At 46.2% G+C, this 17892-nt stretch overlaps 1 protein-coding gene across 4 annotated transcripts in view; it reads right to left on the bottom strand.

Annotated features, from left to right (window-relative positions):
- The window catches only part of PUS7 (pseudouridine synthase 7), a 67037-nt gene extending 49512 nt beyond the window's left edge, over positions 1-17525 (bottom strand). For 2 of the 4 annotated variants that reach the window (XM_031665260.1, XM_031665261.1), the window contains exons 1-4: positions 17303-17525; positions 3542-3971; positions 981-1065; positions 747-848 (exon numbers count right to left, since the gene is read on the bottom strand). In XM_031665260.1, the coding sequence (XP_031521120.1) occupies positions 747-848; positions 981-1065; positions 3542-3971; positions 17303-17423 (738 nt within the window). In that variant the 5' untranslated portion in view covers positions 17424-17525. The remainder of the gene's footprint in view (positions 1-746; positions 849-980; positions 1066-3541; positions 3972-17302) is intronic. The other 2 variants (XM_031665258.1, XM_031665259.1) reach the window with 2 other exon arrangements.
- Positions 17526-17892: the final 367 nt, after the last annotated feature.

The following is a 17892-nucleotide window of genomic DNA, read 5'->3' as shown; positions in this document are numbered from 1 at the left end:
ATGTTGGCCAGGTTGGTCTCAAACTCCGGACCTCAAGTGACCCGCCCACCTTGGCCTCCCAAAGTGCTGGGATTACAAGTGTGAGTCACCGTGCCCAGCGAACAAAAGTTTTAACAACAACATTTACTATTCTATTTAGTAGCTGAGCTCTTCTTTTCTTCAAACAGCAGAATCGACCCACGATGAGCAAATAAATGCTCCCCTACTTCCTTTCCCCATTTTTTCCCCTTCCCAGAGTCCCAACTGAGACCAAGAAGCTGTTGAAGCCAGAATCTGACCTGGGTGACACACCTGACAAGCAGCAAATGGTGGTCCTGTTACAAGAGACATGGTACCATTGTTACTCTGTGATTCTAAACAACATACGTTGTTGTTAATTTGTGGTCCCTAAATATTTTTTCAGAGATGGTGTTTCACTATGTTGTCCAGGCTAGTATTCAATTCCTGGGCTCAAATAAACCTCTGGCTTCAGCCTTCAGAGTAGCTAGGACTTCGGAGTAGCATGTAACACTGTACCCAAATAAAAATGTTTTTAAACAAAAATGTAACTCTTGGGGGGCTACAGTTTATCTGGGATACTAGTTATTTGCCCCAATAAAAAAAGTTTTTAGTGTAATACCCTTTAGATCCAATAGAGCAAAGTCACCCTTTGTTAACCATTGTAATTTTTTCCATAAACACTTAACATCCACCCAAAAAGCAACTAAAATCCTAAAAAATTTTTCATATATTTTTGCATTATTTACCTCGATGGCAACACTGGTTTCCTTATTTTTGAAGAGCTGGAGCTCTTCCAATCGCTGCTTTTCTTCAGCTGTCAAAACTGTAAATATGTCTTCTGAAGGGTCCTTTAAAAGAACCATGAGAACTCACAATGAATCATACACAGAATTCAAGTTTAGTAAAGCTCTAAATTTCTAAATCTCTAGGAAGTGCTATTTTTATACAGAAGGTGACATTTGCTAAAGAGCTACTTCTACCTCCTCATCCACTGGAATGGACAAGTCATTCAAATGGCTGATCCGTCCATCTTTTCCTATTTCATGAACAACGAAGTCGGAGTATCTGATGAAAAGAAAACATGAACTTTCAGATAATTAACATCCTGTTTTCTATTAATTTTAGGATAAACTTGATCAACGGTAAGCCTTACTATTGTGCAAAACAAGGAATTTTAAAAAAACTTCAGCCGGGCGCGGTGGCTCAAGCCTGTAATCCCAGCACTTTGGGAGGCTGAGACGGGCGGATCACGAGGTCAGGAGATCGAGACCATCCTGGCTAACACGGTGAAACCCCGTCTCTACTAAAAATACAAAAAACTAGCCGCGAGGTGGCGGGCGCCTGTAGTCCCAGCTACTCGGGAGGCTGAGGCAGGAGAATGGTGTAAACCCGGGAGGCGGAGCTTGCAGTGAGCTGAGATCCCACCACTGCACTCCAGCCTGGGCGACAGAGCGACACTCCTTCTCAATTAAAAAAAAAAAAAAAAAAAAAAACTTCAGTGCAAAATCACATGGAGTTATTTTTTCTGGGGTATGTTTTGTTTGTTTTGAGATGGAGTCTTGCTCTGTTGCCCAGGCTGGAGTGCAGTGGCTCGATCTCTGCTCATTGCAACCTCTGCGTCCTGGGTTCAAGTGATTCTCCTGCCTCAGCCTACCGACTAGCTGGGATAACTGGCAAGTGCCACCATGCCCAGCTAATTTCTATATTTTTAGTAGAAATGGGGTTTCACCATTTTGGCCAGGCTGGTCTCAAATTCCTGACCTCAACTGATCCTTCCGCCTTGGCCTCCCAAAGTGCTGGGATTATAGGCATGAATCATCACACCTGGCCTTTTCTGGTTTCTTAATGAATGCTGAACCATACCTTGGCTCAAGTTTTATACGAGAACTTAAAGAAAAGACCCTCTTAGCTTCTAGAATATTCTTCCAGAGAAATGCAAAAACAAAAGCTTATTAACATTACCCTATGACTATTCAGACAGTCCACACTACATTAAATTATAAAATATGGTGTATGGTTAATTCAATCAGAACCCAGTAAGCCTATCATGAACTAGCCTGAAGCTTACCTTTATGTTAAATATTTTATATGCATTATTCAAAATCCTCAACAACCCCAATGTGGTAATATGATCCATTTTTAAATTTTATTTTATTTTATTTATTTATTTTTATTTATTGATTTTTTAGATGGATTCTCGCTCTGTCGCCCAGGCTGGAGGGCAGTGGCAGGATCTTGGCTCACTGCAAGCTCCGCCTCCAGGGTTCATGCCATTCTCCTGCCTCAGCCTCCTGAGTAGCTGGGACTGCAGGCGCCTACCACCAAGCTCGGCTAATTTTTTGTATTTTTAGTAGAGACAGGGTTTCACTGTGTTAGCCAGGATGGTCTCGATCTCCTGACCTAGTGATCCACCTGCTCAGCCTCCCAAAGTGCTGGGATTACAGGCGTGAGCCACTGCGCCTGGCTCTATTTTTTTTTTTTTTTTTTTTGAGACAGTCTTGCTTTGTTGCCCAGGCTGGAGTGCAGTGACTCAATTCAGCTCACTGCAACCTCCGCCTCCCGGGTTCAAGTGATTCTCCTGCCTTAGCCTACCAACTAGCTGGAGTTACAGGCGCGTGCCATCATGCCAGGCCAATTTTTGTACTATTAGTAAAGACGGGGTTTCGCCATGTTGGCCAGGCTGGTCTTGAACTCCTGACCTCAAGTGATCTGCCTGCCTCGGCCTCCCAAAGTGCTGGGCTTACAGGCGTTAGCCACCGTGCCTGGCCTGATCTATTTTTTAAATGAGGATGCTGAGGTTCAGAGAGGCTAAGTAACTATTAAGTAGCGAACTTCACACTGGGATCCACCTGGCCCCAAAGACTACCTTCTTCTATCATAGTTGTGGCACATTCAAATGAAAAAAGAGTTTAAGATTATAAAACAAACTCAGGAGAAAACCTGAAACCATTTAATGAATTTATTTATCTACTTATATATTTTTTGAGATGGAGTCTTGCTCTGTTGCCCAGGCTGGAACACAGTGGTATGATCTCAGCTCACTGCAACCTCCACCTCCCACCTCCAAGCAATTCTCTCGCCTCAGCCTCCCGAGTAGCTTGGACCACAGGTGCCCATCACCACGCCCAGCTAATTTTCATATTTTTAGTATAGATGTGGTTTCACCACGTTGACCAGGTTGGTCTCAAACTCTTGACCTCAAGTGATCCACCCGCCTTGGCCTCCCAAAATGCTGGGATAACAGGCGTGACCCACTGCGCCTTCATGAATGAATTTATTTGAAGCACGATTGTATCACTGCATGCCAGCCTGGGTGACAGAGCGAGACCCTCTCTCAAAAAAAGGGAAAAAATTAATTAATTAAAATTTTAAAATCCAAGGCTATTTATTCAGGTAGGTTTCCTTCATCCTATCCATTCCTTTTGACCAGCAGTATAAACAATCCTTGGAGACAGAAAGCTAAGAGGAAGAATATAAAGTTAATTTCATTCTAAAGAAATCTAATACAATCAAAATAACTTTATATATAAACTAAATGTACCTTTCTTTTAAGATTCCCGAGAACCCTTGATGAGAACTCACAAACTTGGTGATGCCTACGTCAGCTTCAGTGAGTCCATGCTTCATCATGTCTGCAAAACTCTCTGATTCCTCCTCCTCGCACTCCTCTGAAAGTCCATCTTCCTCCTCCTCTTCCTCGTCTTCCAACTGAGCCTCAGAATTCTTTCCACCTTTCCTGGTACTGACAGTGTCAGGAGGCCCAGGCACGTCATCACTGATGGACAGAAAGTCATTCTGTAGCCCAACTTGACCTTTGGTTAGACTGCATTCCGACAGCTTCTGTTTTTTTGTCTCCTCAGCTGGGACCCCGCTGTCATTATCTTCGACAACCAGGGCCCCACGTTTCAGCGACACACCAGTCATTTCTGTCATCTCCATCTTTAAGGCTCCAAGAAAACATTTAAGAAAACCTGTTAGGGAAGAGTAGAAAGTAACAATTACCTATATAAAAGCTGGTTTCAGGCCAGGCGCAGTGGCTCAAACCTGTAATCCCAGCACTTTGGGGGAGCTTAAGGCAGGCGGATCACTTGAGGTCACAAGTTCAAGACCAGCCTGGCCAACATGGTGAAATCTCAACTCTACTAAAAATTAGTTGGGTGTGGTGGTAGGCACCTATAGTCCCAGCTACTTGGGAGGCTGAGGCAGGGGAATCGCTTGAACCTGGGAGGCAGAGGTAGCAGTGAGTTGAGATCGTGTCACTTCACTCCAGCCTGGGTGACAAAGTGAGACACTGTCTTAAAAAAAAAAAAAAAAGACAAAAGAAAAAGGAAAGAAGTTGGTTTCAGCAGATAAAGGCATAGTTGATGTTGTTCATAGGATCCTAAAAATCATTTATAGAAATAATTCTTCCTGATGTTAGCATATACTTTTTGTGGGACAGAAACTCGCCATAATACTTTCTGCATGGAATTTGACAGTGTGCATCACAAGCCTCAAAAATATGTATGCTGGGGCCAGGCACGGTGGCTCACACCTGTAATCCCAGTACTTTGGGAGGCTGAGGCGGGCGGATCACAAGGTCAAGATATCGAGACCATCCTGGCCAACATGGTGAAACCCCGTTTCTACTAAAAATACAGAAACTAGCTGGGTGTGGTGGCACCTGCCTGTAGTCCCAGCTACTTGCAGGAGAATCGCTTGAACCCAGGAGGAGGAGGTTGCAGCGAGCAGAGATCACACCATTGCACTCCAGCCTGGTGACAGAGGAAAACACCGTCTCAAAAAAGAAAAAAAAAAATGTATGCTCACCGGGCGTGGCGGCTTACGCCTGTAATCCCAGCCCTTTGGGAGGCCGAGGCAGGTAGATCACCTGAGATCAGAAGTTCAAGACCAGCCTGGTCAATATGGTGAAACTCCATCTCTACTAAATATAAAAAAATTAGCCAGGCATGGTGACGGGCACCTGTAATCCCACCTACTCAGGAGGCTGAGGCAGGAGAATCACTTGAACCCAGGAGGCAGAGGTTGCAGTGAGCTGAGATCGCGACACTGCACTCCAGCTTGGCAACAAAAGCAAAACCTCATTCCAAAAAAATATATATATGTATGCTCTTTGACCCAGTAATACTACTTTTAGGGATTTATCTTAAGAAAATAATTAAGAAAATGCTTACAGTTTGAGCTCTAAGGATATTCATCTCCATACTTTTTTCCTTTTTTCAGTGACAAGGTCTGGCTCTTTCACCCAGTCTGGTGTGCAGTGGCATGATCACAGCTCACTGCAAACTCCAACTCCTGGGCTCAAGCAATCTTCCTGCCTCAGCCTCCCCAGCAGCTGGGACTACAGCAGCATGCCACCAAACCTGGCTAGTTTTTTAATTTTTATTTTTCTGTAAAGGCTAGGTCTTGCTATTATTGCTCAGGCTGGTCTTGAACTCCTGGGCTCAAGCAATGCTCGCACTTCGGCCTCCCAAAGTATTGGGAATACAGGTGTGAGCCACCGTGCCTGGCCACAGTGCTTTTATATTAGCAAAACATTAAGAGCAACGAAGCTTGGGTACATAAACTGAACGATATGTAGCAACATTGACAAGAAACTGGGAAAGGTAGTTACCTCTAAGAGAGGGTCTAGAAGTGGTGGCTGGGGACAGAGGTGGGAAATATGCTGTTCTCACTCATTAACATACTTGTATCATTTGAAGCTTGTTTGATACATATGTATTATCCTTTCGAAAAACTGTGTAAATATTGTGGCCGGGAGCAGTGGCTCACGCCTGTAATCCCAACACTTCGGGAGGATTAGGCAGGCGGATCACCTGAGGTCGGGAGTTCGAGACCAGCCTGATCAACATGGAGAAACTGTCTCTACTAAAAATACAAAATTAGCCGGGCATGGTGGCACATGCCTGTAATCCCAGCTACTCAGGAGACTGAGGAAGGAGAATCACTTGAAACCAGGAGTGGAGGTTGTGGTGAGCCAAGATTGCGCCTTTGCACTCCAGCCTGGGCAACAAGAGCAAAACTGCATCTCAAAAAAAAATAGTAATAATAATAAAATAAAATATTGTATAACCACTCTTACTGACATGAAAGCCATACCTATGCCATACCACATTAAAAAAAGGAATGGGGAGGTTATAGAGATATACTTCTGCAAGATGAAAAGTTCTGGATAGTGATTGCCTAACAATGTGAATATACTTAACACTACTGAACTGTACACATGGTTAAAATGGCAAATTTTAATTTTATTTTTGAGACAGAGTCTCACTCTGTTGCCCAGGCTTTAGAGCAGTGGCACGATCTCAGCTCACTGCAACCTCTACCTCCTGGGCTCAAGCGATCCTCCCACCTCAGCCTCCCGGGTAGCTGGGATCATAGGCATGTACCACCACGCCTGGCTAATTTCTGTAATTTTTGGTAGAGACAGGTTCACCATGTTGGCCAGGCTGCTCTCGAACTCCTGACCTCAAGTGACCTCCCGACACTGGGCTCCCAAAGTGCTGGGATTTTAGGCGTGAGCCACCACGTCTGGCCTAAGTTGATGCTCTTGGTAAAATAAGGATAAAAACTTTTTCTATGTTAATTATATACAAGATACTGAAGTTAACATACTGATGAACCTAGTAAACATATCCATAAATAATACAAATGAGCAGAAAATAAATACGTTATTTCTCCAAGGCATGGTAAACAAGAAAGCCACCTATATAAGCTTCTACAGAAAAATAATAATGATGATTAACAAAATTTTAAGAATCCATATTTGATCTTAACCCTGTTGTCTAAAATCAAGGACAAAAAGAAAAATCATGAAACAAGTACATTCAAACAGTAAAAGCAAAAAAGGATTATGATGGGAGGGTAAGTGAGCTAGGACTGCAGGGACAGTGTGCTTGCATGGCTCACAGGTGTCAAGGAGCCCCTAAAATAGTTCAGGAAGTGGCCAAGAAGATGGACAAGGAAGATAAGTCTTTCAAATAGAATAAAAGAGGAGTAGAAGAAACTCCCTGGGCTAAAAGCAACAGGGAAGGGCCCCCTGGTCACAGGTGGTATTAAGAAATCCAGCAAAAAGCCAGCTGTTCCTTGTATTTGAGGCGAAGGTGACCCTTGGTTCCATTCCTTTTTTTTTTTTTTTTTTTTTGAGATGGAGTCTCACTCTGTCACCTAGGCCTGGAGTGCAGTGGCGCAGTCTTTGGCTCAACTGCAACCTCCGCCTCCCAAGTTCAAGAGATTCTCCTGCCTCAGCCTCCCTAATAGGTGGTATTACAGGCGTCCGCCACTATGCCCAGCTAATTTTTTGTATTTTTAGTAGAGACGGGGTTTCACCATGTTGGCCAGACTGGTCTCGGCCTCCCAAAGTGCTGAGATTACAGGCATGAGCCAGTGCGCCTGGTCCCATTCCTGTTTAAACATCTGTATTCCCTGCCATAACATCTTTTGCCACCTATAGCTAGTTGAAGTACGGTCTTGGAGCCTGTTGTACACTTAAGAATAAATTTTCATTAAAAAAAAAAAAGTGGTTGGGCACTGTGGCTCAGGCCAGGCACGGTGGCTCACGCCTGAAATCTCAGCACTTTGGGAGGTTGAGGTGGGTGGATCACCTGAGTTCAGAAGTTCGAGACCAGATTGGCCAACATGGTGAAACCCCTCTCTACTAAAAAATACAAAAATTAGCTGGGTGTGAGGGCACACACCTGTAATCTCAGCTGCTTGGGAGGATGAGGCAGGAGAATCATTTGAACCCAGGAGACAGAGGTTGCACTGAGTCAAGATCATGCTACTGTGCTCCAGCCTAGGCGACAGAGTGAGTCTCCATCTCAAACAAAACAAAACAAAACAAAGTATCATGACAGCTACAAAAAATAGGAGAGAAGGGATTGAAAAAAATATCAGTTAAAACAATTTCTGGTGGCCAGGTACAGTGGCTCATGCCTGTAATCCCAGCATTTTGGGAGGCTGAGGCGGGTGGATCACAAGGTCAGGAGTTTGAGACCAGCCTGACCAACATGGTAAAACCCTGTCTCCACCAAAAATACAAAAAATTAGCCAGGCATGGTGGCACACGCCTATAATCCCAGCTACTCAGGAGGCTGAGGCAGGAGAATCACTTGAACCTGGGAGGCGGAGGTTGCAGTGAGTCAAGACTGCACCGTTGGTCGGGCGTGGTGGCTCAAGCCTGTAATCCCAGCACTTTGGGAGGCCGAGACGGGCGGATCACAAGGTCAGGAGATGGAGACCATCCTGGCGAACACAGTGAAACCCTGTCTCTACTAAAAAAATACAAAAAACTAGCCGGGCGAGGTGGCGGGCGCCTGTAGTCCCAGCTACTTGGGAGGCTGAGGCAGGAGAATGGCGTAAACCCAGGAGGCAGAGCTTGCAGTGAGCTGAGATCCAGCCACAGCACTCCAGCCTGGGCGACAGAGCAAGACTCTGTCTCAACAAAAAAAGTAAAAAAAAAAAAAAAAAAAAGACTGCACCGCTGCACTCCAACCTCGGTGACACAGGGAGACTCCGTCTCAAAAAAAAAAAAAAAAAAAAAAAATTTCCTTTGAAAGACAAGAAATTAAATACAGAAAATGGAAGAAACTGAAACTGGAATAGAAGTAGACCCCAACTGTAGTTACAGAAAAGTATACTTAATTTAAAGAAGAAAGCACTTATTCTTTGTCCTGAACAGGTGTAGTTAAAAAAAGAATGCTGGTTTATGAAATGCTGATACGATTTCACTCTCACCTTACAGCAACAAAACTACCCTCAGAAGTTTTGTACAAGTGAAGGAGACAAAAATGGACCAGGGCTTACACAAGGACCAGGAGAACACGCTGAACACAAAACCTAACCAAAGACTACAACGCCTGGGTCAAATTTTGTGGCATGAGGAAGAGGAAGGAAAAGCAGGAGAAGGGCATTTGGGGTCACAGGTACAGCATGTGCAAAGGTATGGGGGCGTGGGAGCTCACAGAGTGCTGGAAGAGCAAAAGAACTCATCACCCACTGTGGGGGTTAGACATACAAAGAGAGTCTGGGGTTACAGCTCGGGAGGGGGTGGAGGCCACAAGAGGCTACAAGGAGGAAGTACATCCTGAAAACCAGACCAGCACTGGATTTGTAATTTACTAAGATTCTGTGGCACCCCTTTGAAGAGAAACTGGGGTTAGGCAGTAAGACCAGGTAAGAGGGTACAGCTGTAATCTAGGCAAGAAATTAATATAATCTGATCTAAGGCTGAAGCAAGGGAGATAGAAAAAGGCAACTTTCAAGAACATTTAGGAAGTAGTAGCACGGACAGGAGAAGGTGACAATGGGGGAGGAAAAGACTTCAGGATGACTCGAGTGTCCATCCTTGGGGACAGTGGTGGTCTTCTGATATGAGGGCCCCAGAAAGAAGAGCAGGCGTTGGAATATGAGCCCACCCATAGTCCTGTGGTGTCGCAGGTACCTGGGGAGACATCCCAGTGGAGATGACCTGTGGGCACTCATCACACTGTGTCACACACGCCCTTACCAAAAACCTGCAATGGCTCCCCAAAGACCACACAAACTTCCCAGCTGGCATCACAGCTCTACCAGGAGATCCTGATGCCCTTCCAGAGGCCAGAACTCTCAGCAAGGAAGAAAGAGTGGCCAATAACAGCCATTCACACAGCTTGGCACAGGGAATTCACAGTCAGCAAAATATTCACCTCCTTCCCTTATGCAGAAAAAACATCAGGACTCCCCCTCTCAACAATCTTGGAGCCAGATCTAGGTTTTGCCATTTACTAAGTGGGTGACTTAACCTCTCGAAGCCTGTTTCTTTCTCTGTGAAAGTAAAACATGATGACTTGGCCAAAGGTCTGTAATAGCTCCTCTTATTCAACTGTTAGTCCTTAATAGTTATTATGGATGATTTACACAGCAGAACTGTATTGTTGTGTCCAGAGAAGTTTAAAAAAAGAAAAAAAGCGGGCCGGGCGCAGTGGTTCATGCCTGTAATCCCAGCACTTTGGGAGGCCAAGGCAGGCGGATCACCTGAGGTCAAGAGTTTGAGACCCGCCTGCCCAACAAGATGAAACCTCATCTCTACTAAAAATACAAAAATTAGCTGGGCGTGGTGGCAGGTGCCTGTAACCCCAGCTACCCATCGCACTCTAGCCTGGGGGATGAGAGCGAGACTTCATCTTAAAAAGAAAAACAAAAACTTCTGTTTCTTGTTTGCTGGGCTAATAATTAAACATGGTTCTCTCTTTGAAGTACCATTGAATTTTAAGAGATCCTCAAACACTGCCAATGGCACCAAATAAACAGTATGAACATAAACAGAATCTGGCCGGGTGCGGTGGCTCACGCCTGTAATCCCAGCACTCTGGAGGCCGAGGCAGGCGGATCACAAGGTCAGGAGATCGAGACCATCCTGGCTAACACAGTGAAACCCCCTCTCTATTAAAAATACAAAACATTAGTTGGGCTTGATGACGGGCGCCCGTAGTCCCAGCTACTCCGGAGGCTGAGGCAGGAGAACAGCGTGAACCTGGGAGGCAGAGGTTGCAGTGAGCCAAGATGGTACCACTGCACTCCAGCCTGGGCAACAGAGCGAGACTCCGTCTCAAAAAAAAAAAAAAAAAGAAAAAAGAAACAGAATCTAAAAGCTGTAGGAATCCCCAAAACAGTTTTTAAGCCTTGAGAGAGACGTGACCATTATCTGAGTCACATATGGTTACCATTTCTGTTTCTCAGATTACAGATTGGCTCACTTTCATTTTTCCTGTTCTATACAACGACTAAAAATTCTTAATTAACGACCCTTATTAGAGAGGAACTTTCCCTTTGGTGTCCTGCTTATGCTCAAACCATATGACAGAAAACCCATAACTATTACACCTTCCCCAATGTACTCTCCCCAAAAAGAAACACTGCCTATAACCAATCAAATTGCAGTAACTACGTGCCAACCCTGTATGAAAAATGTTGTAATCCTGCTAAAAACTCCTGTCTCCGCCTATACAAAACCAAAACTTCCCTACTTCAGAACTTTGACTCTATTACTTTAGAACTGGTGTTTCCAGGTGGGACATCCTCAAACTGTGCACTTGAAAAATTTCCCTTTATACTAGATTCTGACGCTTTTAATTATTTTAGGTTGACAACAGGCCTTTAATTGCCAGTCTTTTTCTTGATATTTGTGGACATGTGTCTGATCTCTTTTTCTTGACATATCTAACTGCAAAGACAAGATCATTAACTAAACTCACTTTTAAATTTCAAATGAAATTACATTTTTCATTAAGTCAATGGCCCTACCACAGACAAATTAATTTTTTTTGACACAGAGTCTTGCTGTTGCCCAGGCTGGAGTGCAGTGGCACAATTTCAGCTCACTGCAACCGCCAACTCCTGAGTTCAAGCAACTTTCACACCTCAGCCTCCTGAGTAGCTGGGCCCGGCTAACTATTTTATTTTATTTTTATTTATTTATTTATTGAGACAGGGTCTCATTCTGTCGCCAGGCTGGAGTGCAGTGGCGTGCTCTCGGCTCACTGCAACCTCCACTTCCTGGGTTCAAACGATTCTCCTGCCTCAGCCTCCTGAGTAGCTGGGATTACAGGTGCCTGCCACCAAGCCAATTTTTTGTATTTTCAGTAGAGACGGGGTTTCACCACGTTGGTCAGGCTAGTCTGAAACTCCTGACCTGGTGATCCGCCCACCTCAGCCTCGTAAAGTGCTGGGATTACAGGTGTGAGCCACCGCACCTGGCCTAATTTTTGTATTTTTAGTCAAGACAAGGTTTTACCAGGTTGGCCAGGCTGGTCTCAAACTCCTGCCCTCAAGTGATCCACCCACCCTGGCCTCCCAAAGTGCTGGGATTACAGGCGTGAGCCACCATGACCAGCCCAAATTAATTATTAAAGCATACATAGTACCAATGATTTTTAAATCACTTAATATATATTTTTCTAGGTTCTATCCTATAGGCCTAAAAGCTGAGAGCATATTTACTAGAAGAACTTTTCAAAGTTCTGGACTAGGAAAGGCAAAACTCAAACTACTGTCATTTTCGTAAGCAGGAACTACATGAAAGGGAAGCTGAAATGGAATATAACTGTGTTTTTTTTTTTTTTTTTTCTGAGACAGAGTTTTGCTCTTGTTGCCCAAGCTGGAGTGCAATGGCGCGATCTCAGCTCACAGCAACATCTGCCTCCCGGGTTCAAGTGGTTCTCCTGCCTCAGCTTCCCATGTAGCTGGGATTACAGGTGCCCACCACCACATCCAGCTAATTTTTGTATTTTTAGTAGAGACAGGGTTTCACCATGTTGGTCAGGCTAGTCTTGAACTCCCGATCTCAGGTGATCCATCCACCTCGACCTCCCAAAGTGCTGGGCTTACAGGAGTGAGCCACTGCGCCCGGCCTAGAATATAATTTTTAAATTGAGGGTTGGAGAGAGGAGAGAGAGAGGATCTTATGAACACAGAAGAGGTCTGAGAGAATTAAATTGGAAAGATAAAACAATCCTGACTACCCCGAGGTGAGAGGTCCAAGGAAATCAGTTTTGCAGTCAGGAAAGCCCAAGCATTCTACCTTGAATGAAGACGTAAAGTTACTACATGTGAAAAGGGGGGGAGAGGGCAGTTTTATGAGTTTTTTTTGACATATTTAAAAGAAAAAATTGTAAGAAAATATGCTGCACAAATACACTATCCATGAGAGTAATGATGGTATCTTAACAGTCAAGTAAAACTCCATAGATCAAAAGCCTGATGCTACAACCAGGAAGAGAATGAACTCTTCTGATACCTTCCCCAAGACTTAAAATCCTTGACATTTCTTTTTTTCTTTTTTTTTTTTTTGAGATGGAGTCTCTGCTACCTAGGCTGGAGTGCAGTGGTGTGATCTCTGCTCACTGCAACCTCCGCCTCCTGGGTTCAAGTGATCCTCCCGCCTCAGCCTCCGAAGTAGCTGGGAGTACAGGCATGTGCCACCACGCCTGGCTAATTTTTGTATTTTTAGTAGAGATAGGGTTTCTATCATGTTGGCCAGGCTGGTCTTGAACTCCTGACCTCAGGTGATCTGCCCGCCTAGACCTCCCAAAGTGCTGGGATCACAGGCACGAGCCACCACGCCCGGCCAATCCTTCACATTTCTTTGGAGGCAATGCTAAAATAATGTTTTTTTGTTTCCTCTGTACTCCAAATGAGACAAGTGAGAATACAAATAGTATAATTTTAACAATATTTTAAAATGCTTTTCATTAAAATACTAGATTCACCAACTAAGCTTTAAAAAGTACTCTTAGCTGGGCATGTGTGCATGTAGTCCCAGCTAACAGGGCGGTTGAGGCAGGAGGATTGTGTGAGACCAGTTTAAGGCTGTAGTAAGTTATGATCACACCACTGCACTCCAGTCTGGGCAACAGAGGGAGACCTCATCTCTGAAAAAAATGCAGGCAGGCAGGTGGCTTGAGACCAAGAATTTGAGACCAGCACGGACAACATAGTGTGACCCTGTCTCTGCAAAAAATTAAAAAATTAGCCAGGCAGCCGGGTGCGGTGTCTCACGCCTGTAATCCCAGCGCTTTGGGAGGTTAAGATGGGCATATCACAAGGTCAAGAATTCAAGACCAGCCTGGGCAGCATGGAGAAACCCCATCTCTACTAAAAATACAAAAATCAGCCAGGCATGGTGGTGCGCCCCTGTAATCCCAGCTACTCCGGAGGCTGAGACAGCAGAATCACCTGAACTGGGGAGGTGGAGGTTGCAGTGAGTCAAGATCGTGCCACTGCACTCCAGCCTGGGTGACAGAGGGAGATTCTGTCTCAAAAAATAAATAAATAAAAATAAGCTGGGCAAGGTGGCATGCACCTGTAGTCCCAGTTACTTGCGACGCTGAGGTGGGAGGATCCATTATGCCCAGGAGGTCCAGGCTGCAGTAAGCTGCGATGGTGCCACCACACTTTAGCCTGGGTGACAGAGAGACCCTGTCTCAAAAAATAAATAAATAAAATCCTCTACACCTATAACAAAAATTAAGTTTAGTATTTTCAAAATTTTAATATAACACTAACAACAGTCTCTTGTATGCTTGTTTATTTATTTATTTTCGAGACAGGGTCTCACTCTGTTACCCAAGCTGGAGTGCAGTGGTATGATCTTGGCTCAATGCAGCCTCGACCTCCCAGCTCAAGTGATCCTCCCACTTCAGCCACCCAAGTAACTGGGACTATAGGCATGTGCCACCACGCCTAGTTAATTTGTGTATTTTTTGTAGAGACAAGGTTTTGCCATGTTGCCCACTGGTCTCAAACTCCTAAGCTCAAGCGATCCACCTGCCTCAGCTGGGATTACAGATGTGCACCACTGCCCAGGTCAAACAGTCCCTTATTAATTATTCCAAAAAAAAAAATCAGAAAAACAGCCATTAGTCTTTTTTTATTATTATTTATTTATTTATTTATTTATTTTTTGAGATGCAGTCTCACTCTGTTGCCCAGGCTGGAGTGCAGTGGTGCAATCTCGGCTCACTACAGCCTCTGCCTCTCGGGTACACAAGATTCTTCTGCCTTAGCCTCCTGAGTAGCTGGGATTACAGGCATCCGCCACTAAGCCAGGATAATTTTTTGTATTTTTAGTAGAGATGGGGTTTCACCGTGTTAGCCAGGATTGTCTCGAACTCCTGACCTCGTGATTCACCTGCCTCAGTCTCCCAAAGTGCTGGGATTACAGGCCTGAGCCACTGCACCCAGCCTACAAAAACAGCCATTAGTCTTAATTCTATCATATTATCTTTGAAAACCATCCACAACTTTCATTTTCTAAATACATCTTTCCTCCATCCCCTGCAAATTATCAGTAATCTCTATAGCTCTCACAATAGTGAGTATTTTCTTTAGGGCCAGAGCACAGAGAACACACTAATTTTTTTTTTTGGAGACAGTTTTCCTCTGTTGCCCAGGCAGGAGTGCAGTGGTGCAGTCTTGGCTCACTGCAATCTCCGCTTCCAGGGTTCCAGCAATTCTCCTATCTCAGCCTCCTGAGTAGCTGGGATTACAGGCGTGGGCTAAAATTACCACATCCAGCTAATTTTTGTATTTTTAGTAGAGAGGGGGTTTCACCATGTTGGCCAGGATGGTCTCGAACTTCTGACCTGACCTCAAACAAGTTGCCAGCCTCGGCCTCCCAGAGTGCTGGGATTACCAGCATGATGTCACCGGGCCTGGCAGACACATTGCATTCTAATATGCAAAATCATTAAGTGTATGAGGGTCATTCATTCTGCAAATATTTACTGAGCAAGTGTCCTATGTGTCTGGCATTGTTGTAGGCACTGGAGGAAAAGGGTAAATTTCCTGTCCTCACGGAGCTTACAATGCATTTGAAAATAAATCTGGGAACAAAATAAAATTAATCTCAGGACATGCAAGCTCCAAAGAATTAAAGCAGGGTAAGGGGCTGAGTGTAAAAGGGGTGCTCTTCAGTGATGTCTCGTCTAAGGAGGAGACTTCTGAGCAAAGACAAGGAAGAACCAGACAGGAAAAGATGTGTGTGAGGAGAGCTCCAAGCAGCCCAAACAGTACATGTAAAGGACCAGAAACCGGAGCAAACTTAGTCGACAGTATGACCAGTTGGATTGTTCTCTTCCTTTCCTAGTCAAGCAAAAATGCTGTTTCATTAATACAGTACATGCATGCCCCTGCCTCTATCAAAAGACACGTTTAAGGCTGGGTGTGGTGGCACACGCCTGTAATCCCAGCACTTCGGGAGGCTGGGCCGGATGGTTCACCTAAAGTCTTAACTTCAAGACCTGCTTGGCCAACATAGTGAAACCCCATCTCTACTAAAAATGCAAAAACTAGCTGGACGTGGTGACATGCATGTGTAATCCCAGCTACTCCGGAGGCTGAGGCAGGAGAATCGCTTGAACCTAGGAGGCAGAGGTTGCAGTGAGCCAAGATCGCGCCATTGCACTCCAGCCTGGGTGATGGAATGAGACTCTGTCTAAAAAAATAAATCAATAAAGACATGTTCAAGGCCGAGTGTGGTGGCTCAAGCCTATAATTCCAGCACTTTGGGAGGTCAAAGCAGGAGGATTGCTTAAGGCCAGAGTTTGAGGCCAGGCTGGGCAACACAGCGAGACCCTGTGTGTTGGCACACACCTATAGTCCCAGCTACTTGGGAAGCTGAGGTGGGAGGACTGCTCGAGCCCAGGAGTTCAAAGCTGCAGTGAGATATGATCACGCTACTGCACTCTTGCCGGGGCAACAAGAGCAAAACTCTGTCTCAAAAAAATGAAAAAATAAAAATAAAAAAACCAAAAACATATTCACAAAGAGTTGTTAAGTACGTACTGTTGGCTACTTTCCAACGTTTGAAAATAATAATTGCCTAACCATCCCCTTTTCAATGGTGGTGTAGTCTGATTTTCGACAGATTCCCTCAATAGTCAAGGGACCCCCAGACCAATGGGGCATAGTCATTTAATAGATGATTAGAGGCTTGGGGATGGGGCGGAGGAGGGGTGCGGGGAACCTTAGTAACCCTTTATTTTTGGAATGGAAAAAAAAAGTGGTCTGATGGGATCAAATATTTGAAAACCTAAAGTCTTTGCCAACCCTACTCGGCAGGCAACGAAGATGTGCTTATAAACCCCTCTGCGCAGGGTTCACGAGGAGGACTCGAGTTTCAGCTTGCACAGCAGCACCTCCAACCATTCGTTAAGCATTCACCCAGCTTGAGGGCTGGCGAAAGCACTCTGCAGCCGGCTCACTCCCACTCTGGGAAATGCATACAAAGCAGGCAGTCCCCAGAGCCCGCGTGGCGCCTAGTAGGCTCCCAGTGAGCGGCGACGCAGGACACAGGGGTGGAACACGTGGGCTGGACCCACAGAAGGCAGACGCGGCGAACCAATGGCACCGTGAAGGGCTTCGGGGCCAGTTTTCCTCTGACGGAGGAACAAGAGTTTAGGGGGCGTCCCGGGCAAAGAAAGGGAGGAGTGGGAAGGGGGCCCCCAGCTGATAGCGCCGCGTGGGGAGGAGGGGAGCGCGCGGGCGCGGCGCCTCCGGACGACCGGCCGGGCACAGGGTGGAAGGCAGAGGGAAGTGGGGAGCGGAGAGCGGCGCCTGCACCGCCGAAGCGCAGGACCCGCCAGGTTCCAACCGTGCTCCCGCGGACGCGATCCATAATGGAGGCGCCGCGGGCTCCTACCACTGCGGGGCCGCCTTCCCAGTCCGCACTGCCTCTTGGGGCGGGGCCCTGGGGCTGGGGCCCGGGCCGGGCCAAGGAGCTGGCCGAGGAGCCCTAGCGGCCGCGGGGAGGCCGCGCACTTACCCAGAGCCTGGGAGCGCGAGCGCGGCGTGGGCCGGACGGCGACGTAGCCAGCGCTCTGGCCGGGGCGCAGGAAGGCGGCGAAGGCCACTCGGAGGAGCCAGCGACTAGGGCCACCAGGCATAGGCAGCACGTTCGGCGACTCGGATCATATGCGCTCTAGCCGACTCACCGGCGGCCGGGCTCGCACACGTGCGGCTCAGGGACGCGCCGCGGCCCGGCTGGACCCGCCCCGGGGGCGGAGTCCGCTCCCCGTCGCCGGCCCCGCCCCCGGCCCGCCGCCTCGGAGCGGCCTGCTAGCCACCGAGCACCCCAACGCAGACGCCCAGTCTGCGCGCGCTGACCCCGGACCTCCCTCGCGGCCGCGCCTTAGTCGCACCTGCCGCAGAGAGCGATTTCACCAAGCATCTAATAGTACTTTACATCTTTAGGAAGTCTAAGACAGCGATTGCCTCCTTTGGGGTTATATTCTAAGAAGTGTTTCCTCCACATAGTTGTGGCCTTTTCATGTTGCACCGACCACGCAGTTAACAATAATGAAAAGAGAATCACTTTAGGGACTAAATATTGTTCTACATTTGATCCTGGGAATG

Source organism: Papio anubis, chromosome 4 (genome assembly GCF_008728515.1).
Source record: "Papio anubis isolate 15944 chromosome 4, Panubis1.0, whole genome shotgun sequence".
Classification (NCBI taxonomy): domain Eukaryota; kingdom Metazoa; phylum Chordata; class Mammalia; order Primates; family Cercopithecidae; genus Papio; species Papio anubis.
The sequence above is the reverse complement of the archived record's forward strand: the minus strand, read 5'-3'. Positions and strand labels throughout refer to the sequence as shown.